Here is an 8352-nt window from a genome sequence, read left to right as displayed (position 1 = left end):
CTAAATAGACAGAAAATAAATTAGTGGTTGCTTGGCTTGCAGGGGGGAGTATGAAGAGGAGGGGAGTTAAGGGAGATAAGGAATGATTGCTAATGGGTATGGGGTTGCTTTTGGAAGTGATGCAAATGTGCTTAAATTGGTTGTGTTGATGATTGTACAATTCTGTGAATACACTAAAAGCCGTTGAATTGTAAATTTTAAGTGGGTGACTTGCATGATATGTGAATATTATCTCAATACAGCTATTGAAACTATTGCAAAGCTCAGGATCAAGGAAAAACATAAGTCCTTCAAGAAACAGAAAAATCCAATATAGTTAAAACTAGAGTATATGCTAGGTAGTGATACTAGATATGTGAACAAGGGTCAGATATTTCTGGACTTACAAGGCATGTTAAGAAGTTTGTATTTTAGGGGCGCTTGGGTGGCTCAGATGGTTAAGCGTCTGCCTTCGGCTCAGGTCATGATCCCAGGGTCCTGGGATCGAGTCCCGCATCGGGCTCTCTGCTCCTTGGGAGCCTGCTTCTCCCTCTGCCTCTCTCTCTGTCTCTCATGAATAAATAAATAAAAATCTTTATTAAAAAAAAAAGTCATCCGTGTTTATTATTTGTTTCCAGTTGATACATGGAATCCGTGCCTGCCTTTCAAACAGTTAAATCCCAAGTGAGCCCGTTCCTGGAGCGTTCTAGGACCGTGAGAAAACAAGTGTTTCCCTAAAGTAAGGGCTATCGTTGAAATCCAAGCCACCGGGGGTCAAGGGCCTGCACGCCGCTCGCCTCGGTATCCTCCGCAGAGGGGCAGGCTGTGGTGTATGCCGCCTCCTGGTGGCCGGCCGCGGCCAGGGGCCCGGACCGCCCGCAGCTCCGCCCCGCCGGCCACCGGGCACTTCCGAAGCTCGCCGCCATCGCCCGACGGGAGGTGACAGCTCCGGTCTCCCGAGAAGGAGGAAGCTGGAGCCCGGGTGGGGGCGTGGCTCGTAGGACGCGAGCCCGGGGGCGGGGCCGGGCGGAGAGGGGCCTCCACGGGACGCTCAGGCGCTGCTCCGGCCACCTCTGCGGGGTCCTTGGCGGCGGCGGCACACGGGCCGCCGTCCTGGGGAAAGATGGCGGCGCCCTGGTGGCGAGCCGCGTTCTATGGAAGTCGGAGGTGGCGGGGCTTCAGCACCTCGGGTGAGGGGTCTGAGGTAGGGGGCTCTTGGAGGTCCCTGTAGAGCCCGAGTCCCGGGGCTCGAGCCAGCGTCCGGCCCTGGCCTCACCTCCCGCTGTCTACCCGCAGCCGCCCTGAACCGCCGGACCGCCCCTCTGGGGCCGATGCCCAACGAGGACATCGATGTGAGCAACCTGGAGCAGCTGGAGAAATACCGCAGCTTCGACCGCTACCGGAGCCGGGCGGAGCAGGAGGCGCGGAACCCGCATTGGTGGCGGACCTATCGGGAGCACTTCGGGGAGGAGTCAGGTGCAGGGCGACCGGCCTCGCGACTGGGGGGCGGGGGGGCCGCCGGCGTCCTCCCCGAGCACTGGCGGAGGGGGCCTGCCAGCGCCCACGTGCGCACTGTGGGCCATTTAGTCCCACCAGGATTTTTCACACCTTTTGGTTCTTTTATTTGGAAGATTCCCTTCTCCCGCTGTTAGAGTTCCACCTTATACTTCTAAAATTCTTTCCAGGTTTCTCCTCCCCACCCCCGCATTCCGTGTTAGAACGTCCCTCTGTGCTCCTAAAATACTGTGTGAAGCCACTGGTCCTGTCCCCGTATTGGGATCCCTAAGGACAGGGATCTTGCCTGTCTTGACCATTTGATCCCTGTACCCGCATAGTGCTTGGCACAAAGGTGTGCAGTTCTTTCCTGAATGAAATTGAAAGCTCTGGGCAAAGTGACTCGGAGATCCTGCCCTTGAGCAACCTACTTCCCGAGTACATCTTTATGTGGAAAGCATTTAGGGAGGCAGTTTTATGACGGTTGAGAACACAGGGATGGAATCCACATAGTCTGATTTAAACCCAACTTCTTAGGAGTTGATGCTGACAGGCCAGGTCCAGGGACCTAGAGAAGGATCCCTGATGCACGCAGGATAAGACTCAAACTCCAGCCAGCAGAAGGTAAAAGCAGAGTTTCTGGAAGGTATAGAAAGAGTGCAGGTACGGACAGTGTGTTTGGGAGATTCAGAAAGGAAAGGAGGGAGTCTCCTCTTTGCTTGGGGCCTGGGGGTTTTTACTGAGGATTGTGGTCTGGGGCACATGTCCTCTCAGGCATCCAGGAACCAGTTAGAACAAAGATAAGGGCCCAAGTCTTACTCCTTGGAGCCAGGGGGTCTTGGCATTGAGATGTCTAGAGCTGGTTGTCTGGAATACACATACTGTGGCTTCCTGCAGTCATTCTCACCTGGTCCTTCCTTAGATGTTATCTATTCGAAAGAAATCATTAATTCCTTGTTCCTTACAAAAGGCATCCATAAAGTGGGGGTGTGGGTCCTAGCAAAAATAGAAGTAGAAAGGGGTGTGTGGCTGGCTCAGTTGGTAGAACATGCACCTCTTGATCTCAGGGTTGTGAGTTCAAGCCCCATGTTGGGCACAGAGTTTACTTAAAAAAGAAAAAGCAGGCAAAGGAGCAAAAAGCATATTTTTATGGAGTCCTTCAGTTTCCCTATCTCAGAGTGACTTGCCTGAGCTTCAGTTTCCTCAGTGTAAAATAAAATAATTGTGTCTGTCACGAAATTGTTGTATTAAAGGTTTTTTTAGACAAATCCATCTTTGACGAGGGTTCAGTGCATCTTATTGTTACTGTCTAATGTAAGTGGAAGAAGTATCGTATCGAAAGTCTCCTTGGGCCTTGTTACTCAAAGTGTGTTCTGAGACTCGCAGCACAGGCATTACCTAGGAGCTTGTTAGGAATGCAGACTCTCAGGCCCCCCGCTAACGTGTTGATTCAGAATCTGCATTTTAACAAATTTCCCAGGTGACTTGTATGGTGAGTCCATTAAAGTATAAGAAATGCTTCTTTAAGTCTTTGTAGCTTCAGCTAATTCTACCAAGGACTCAGGTGAATGTCCACGGCCAGGTGTGAATAGGCTTGAAGGTCATTCCAACCATAATTAAGATGATTATCTATTCACCTGTATTACCCACGACCTAGACAGTGTGACCTGGTTTAGGGATCAGAAAATGCAATCTCAAGTCAAATCCAATTTGCTTAGCAGTTGGACCCTGTTCGGGTCTGGGAAGCGGACTGCACCATGTGATTTAGTTTTGTGAATTAAAGGGTAAGCTTTACCAGCAGAACTTGGGCAAGTGAGAGGACTAGGTAGGGACTGGCAGCTTCACTGAAACTTGTTCCCACTTTCTCCAACTTATCTTCCCTCCCCAGATCCCAAAGACAAAATTGACATTGGGCTGCCCCCACCCAAGGTCTGCCGGACCCAACAGCTGCTGGAGCGGAAACAGGTCCTCCGGGAGCTGCGTGCCAACTCAGAGGAGGAGCGAGCTGCCCGCCTCCGCACAGGTAAGCCCTCCCAGGGGAGGGGGCCCCACCGTGTCCCTGCCCCCACTCTGCATCCTGACCGGCATCTTTCCTTACCAGCACGCATCCCGCTGGAGGCTGTGCGGGCTGAGTGGGAGAAGACCTGTGGCCCCTACCACAAGCAGCGTCTGGCTGAATACTGTGGCCTCTATCGAGACCTGTTCCGTGGCGCCACCTTTGTGCCCCGAGTCTCCCTGCACGTGGCCTATGCTGTGGGTGAAGATGACTTGGTGCCTGTGTACCTCGGCAATGAGGTCACGCCAACGGAGGTAACTGCTCACTCGTGCCCTTCTCCCACTGAGTGTACAGACTCGTCCCACCCCGGGACCACGGACAGCTCCTTTGTGAAAGCACTGACAGAGGCGGTTTTTATGGCAGTGAAGGGCATAAGCTTGGTACCTGTGTAGGCTGGTTTGGGGTTTTGTTCTTCTCCGTCTTCCCCTTTTGGTTTCCTGGTAAACAACACCATGGTGATTACAAAGGAAGGAATATAAGATGAAAGGAAAAGCTCCATCTTGGCATACTCCTGCCACTAGCCCGCTGTCCTCAGAGCCTTCCTAGCCCCTGTCCATTGATGTAAGGGCCACCGTGTGGTTCAGATAGCTGGCTAGGCAACTCTGCAGGGTTCCTTCTATAAGCTTCTCTTCGCTGACCTGCACCTCGAAGGACCGTCAAGGGCGTTTGGATCAGAGTGGGCTCTCCCTTCTCCAAAGCTCCCTCAGATTCCTCCCCTCCAGAAGGTCTGTTTACAGCAGCTTGTCTGTCCCTGATGGGGGTGACACCTTCCCTGTTGTCTTCCCACCAGGCTGCCCAGGCCCCAGAGGTGACCTATGAGGCAGACAAGGGCTCCATGTGGACACTGCTGCTCACCAACTTGGGTCGGTATCTGGGGCTCACCAGGCCTCTTGCCTCCCTCACCTCCCAGGAGCCAGGGTTCTGGGGAGTTAGGGGCGGGGCCTGGGGGGAAGGGCAGCAGGGCCCGGCAGTTAGTGGGGTCTGTTTGTGTGCAGATGGACACCTGCTGGAGCCAGATGCTGAATATGTCCACTGGCTGGTGTGAGTACCTGGGCTGGGGGAAGGGGTCAGAGGCATGTGAGGAGGCCCTGGTATCCTGGAAAGAGCTGTAGCTGGATTTCGGTCCTGGCTCCACCGTGGCTTAACTGTGGAACTTTGGATTAACCTCCCACCCAGGTGGCAGCCCCTCACCCCTGCTTCCTGATGCTGTCAAGAACCCTGTGATCCACTGGCTGAAGACAGGTCTGGAAGAAAAAGCAGGCAGTAGGCCTTGGCTGTTCCCACAGGCCTCTTGTTCCCCTGAACTCATTTCCTCATCTGTAAAACTAGGGTGGTACCACCCCATGCCTTAGCCACCCTGAGGGGCTCTGTGACAATCAGATGGGAAAAGGACGGTGAGAGGCCTCTGGCAGCTGTGACTGCCCAAGCTGGGCTACTTTTTGCTCAGTGGCCTTTGGCCCTGGCGTCAGGGTGGCAGAGGTCAGGCGGTTGATCCCAGCTTTGAGACTTCTAGGTAACTGGGGCCAGTGACTGGGAGGATGGTTTCTATCATTTTTAGTCAAATGCAGTTACCAATCTGTGTAACAGGATCTTCTGGGTAATTCTATGTGGGGCAGGTACAGTGGCCATCCTGGTGTCGGGATGGGCAGACGATCCCTGACAAACCCCAGAGCCTTCAGGAAACAGAGATGCAGCCCAGAGGTGGTGTGGTTCTCTAGCCGGCCCCACCGGCTCCCCGCAGCCTAGTAAACAGGCTGCTGGACCTCACTCTCTCCCTGACCATCTCTAGCCTCTGAGCCCCTCCTGTTCCCTTCACAAGTTTGCAGTCTGTCTGAGGGTTCACAGAGCATTGCCTCCTACTTGACTGTTGGATGAAGATCATTTTAGGGTGTGTCCTCCCAGGGAGTGACATCAGTCTCTAGGGAATATGCAGATTGGAATGCTCCTGCTGCCGCCTTCCTTGAGTGATAACTCATGGATACTTTTTCTCCCGCCAGAACCAACATTCCAGGCAACAGCGTGGCTGAAGGACAGGAGACTTGTCCCTACCTGCCCCCCTTCCCTGCCCGAGGCTCCGGCTTCCACCGCTTTGCCTTCCTGCTCTTCAAGCAGGATAAGCCAATTGACTTCTCTGGGGACACCCGGCCCTCACCCTGGTAATCTGCAGCCCCCCTCCCACCCCCCCATCCACATTCCCTCTCCCCTCTCAGGCCACCTTCCCCAGAATGGTCTGTCATGCTTGGTTCTTCTGTCTGTTAACTTAGGCTTGAGATGGGCAGAAGGGTAGTTGTGCTAGGCAGATCCTAAGGGGCTTCTCAGGATTGCCTGTGGGGCTGGCTGGAGGGGGGGGTGTGGGGCTCTGATGCCCATTCCCTGCTCTTAAATGCTCCCCATCTTCTTATAGCTACCAGCTTGCCCAGCGGACCTTCCACACTTTTGATTTCTACAAGAAGCACCAAGAAGCCATGACACCAGCTGGCCTGGCCTTTTTCCAGTGCCGCTGGGATGATTCGGTCACCCACATCTTCCACCAGCTTCTGGGTAAGGCCAGAGTGGGCTGGGGGCAGGGCAGGGGCGGCTGGCCTGAGCTCACAGACCTCTCCTGACCTGCCAGGGAGAAGTGCCACTGGGAGGCATGCCACTCCTTGGGTGGGCTGGCTGGGCAGTCGCAGGCTAACAGACGAGGGAAAGGGGCTCGGTCCAGCATCAGTCCACGCCCATACCCCCCTCTTCCTGCAGACATGCGGGAGCCCGTGTTTGAGTTTGTGAGGCCACCCTCTTACCACCCCAAGCAGAAGCGCTTCCCCCACCGGCAGCCCCTGCGCTACCTGGACCGGTACAGGGACAGTCACGAACCCACCTATGGCATCTACTAAGTGGCCAGAGTGCAACCCACCTCAGAAAGTGGACTGGGCTGGGCTGTGGGCTTCTAGGCCCTGCTTGAGGCAGCCCCTCTCTGGCCCTCCCAACCCAGGGTTTGGGAATGAAAAGAGCTCTCCCCAAGGGTGGTGGCCCGGGTGGAACATGTGAATAAAGATGATTTTTGCTGTAACTGGTCTGGGTCTGTGTTCTGGGAACGCTCCAGCCCCATGATGGATCTGTAATCCTTCATGAATGGAAAGAGAACCGCCTCCCGCCTCGGGAGGTGACCCCCTCAACTCTGCCTCTGAAGGGTGTCAGGCCCTGAGATCAAGTGGCTGGAGGCGGGTCCAGAAGAAAGGCAGTGGGGCTTGGCTGCTCCCATAGATCTCTTGGAAGAGCTTTGCCAGCCCTGAGCCTTGGCCCCTTGCTGGATATTCACAGCATGGTTGGTGGCAGGCTCCTGGCAACAGGCTGGGATGCTCTCAATGAGAAGCAGGTCTGAGACCTCTGGCCATACCCTGCTTGGGGTCCAGAAAGCCCCTGTACCTTGCTGGATGGTTAGAATATTCTTTCTCCTCTAAGTAGCCAGTCAAGAGGAGACCTTCCTTTCCTAGGAAGAGGAGCTTCCTGTATTACAACGCAGAAGACGGAATGCTGCATTGCTTTGAGGGTACCCCGCCTCAAAATTAGGCCAGGTTGGTTAGAAAAATAAGGAGAATTAACCCTCCATCAACTCACTCTGGCCCAGCACACTGCCCCACAGCAGGTGGGTTAGAGTCAGGATCCCTCTCCTCTGCTAATCTATAAAAAGTGAGGCTCCAGGGGCGCCTGGGTGGCTCAGCTGGGCATCTGAAGGGCATCTGCCTTCGGCTCAGGTCATGATCCCGGGGTCCTGGTATCAAGCCCTGCGTTGGGCTCCCTCTCCCTCTGATACTCCCCTGCCCCTTGTGTGCTCTCTCTCTGTCTCTCTGGTCTCTCTCTTTCAAATAAATAAAATCTTAAAAAAAAAAAAAAGTGAGGTTCCAGAAGAGCTCCCAACTGCAAAGAAGGAACTCCCCAGCAGGGGGCCCACACGGAGAGTGGATTCCAAGAGCAGTTGAACCTTACTTTGGGTTTCCACTAAAGGGGGGGTATGAAAAAAACACTTGATTGGTCTCTGTGTTGGTGACCAGAAATTTCCACCTCACTGTTTACTTTAAAAGCACCAAAATTTGGCGTAGCTTAGAGAAAGGAGACACCCCAATCTGGCAAATGCCTGAAACAGCTCAAGGAAAAGGGCAGCGGAGCACCTCCTGGCAGGAAAGCCTAGAAGGAGCACGAGCTGTGTGCCCAGAGCTGTGTGCCCATTGCTCTTACTGACCGGCGCAACCTCGTGCAGTCTCATTTAATCGCCAAAACTGCTGGGAAGTAGCTGCTGTTGTCCAGGTTTCCAGATGAGGGGTCCGTGGGGGCCTTCAGCCAGGAAGAGGCCCCGAGGCCCAACGGGGTTCCCAAAGGTTCTGGTCCCTGGAGGTGGGGGCCGCTCCCCTACACAGGAGCCGCTTAACGAGGGTTTGGGGAAAGGGGATGGAGCTCCCAGAGTGGGACCACCGAGAGCTGGACCCCAACTCCCATCCTGGGGCGGCATGAGGCAGCGAGGGTGGCTCGGAGCCTGGACAGAGGGGAGAAAGTGGGCGCGGCGAGGGCCCAGGTACCCGAGGTGGAGGAGGCAATAGCCGCTCTGCTCCAGCTCCACTGGCCCTCGATCCTCCCCGCCCCCGTCGCGCCTCGCGACTCCGGCCCGCTTTCGGAGGCCCCGCCTCGCCGGCCTCCGCGCCCCGCCTCCGCCCCGCGCCCCGCCTCCGCCCCGCGCCCCGCCTCGCCGGCCTCCGCGCCGCGCCCAGCTCCTCACTGCCCGCCATCCCCGGAGGCCCCGCCCCCGAGCCGCGCACCGCCCGCCCGCTTTCGGGAGGCACCGCCCC

The 8352-nt window shown here is 55.6% G+C and overlaps 1 protein-coding gene across 3 annotated transcripts; it reads left to right on the top strand.

Moving 5' to 3' along the window:
- Positions 1-900: 900 nt before the first annotated feature.
- Positions 901-6575, top strand: MRPL38 (mitochondrial ribosomal protein L38). Of its 3 annotated transcripts, none has more exons than XM_021680848.1 (9): positions 901-918; positions 1276-1455; positions 3362-3496; positions 3575-3783; positions 4320-4392; positions 4525-4570; positions 5527-5685; positions 5934-6070; positions 6269-6575. In XM_021680848.1, the coding sequence occupies exons 2-9, from the start codon at positions 1311-1313 to the stop codon at positions 6403-6405; spliced, it is 1041 nt and encodes a 346-aa protein (XP_021536523.1). In that variant the 5' UTR covers positions 901-918; positions 1276-1310; the 3' UTR covers positions 6406-6575. The 3 variants fall into 3 exon arrangements, with proteins under 3 accessions (XP_021536523.1, XP_021536521.1, XP_021536522.1); XM_021680846.1 differs by lacking the exon at positions 901-918 and adding an exon at positions 1014-1169; XM_021680847.2 differs by lacking the exon at positions 901-918 and adding an exon at positions 1100-1183.
- The last annotated feature ends 1777 nt before the right edge of the window (positions 6576-8352 follow it).

This window comes from Neomonachus schauinslandi, chromosome 15 (assembly GCF_002201575.2).
Source record: "Neomonachus schauinslandi chromosome 15, ASM220157v2, whole genome shotgun sequence".
Lineage (NCBI taxonomy): Eukaryota > Metazoa > Chordata > Mammalia > Carnivora > Phocidae > Neomonachus > Neomonachus schauinslandi.
Note: the sequence above shows the minus strand (reverse complement) of the source record. Positions and strands in the feature narration are given on the sequence as shown.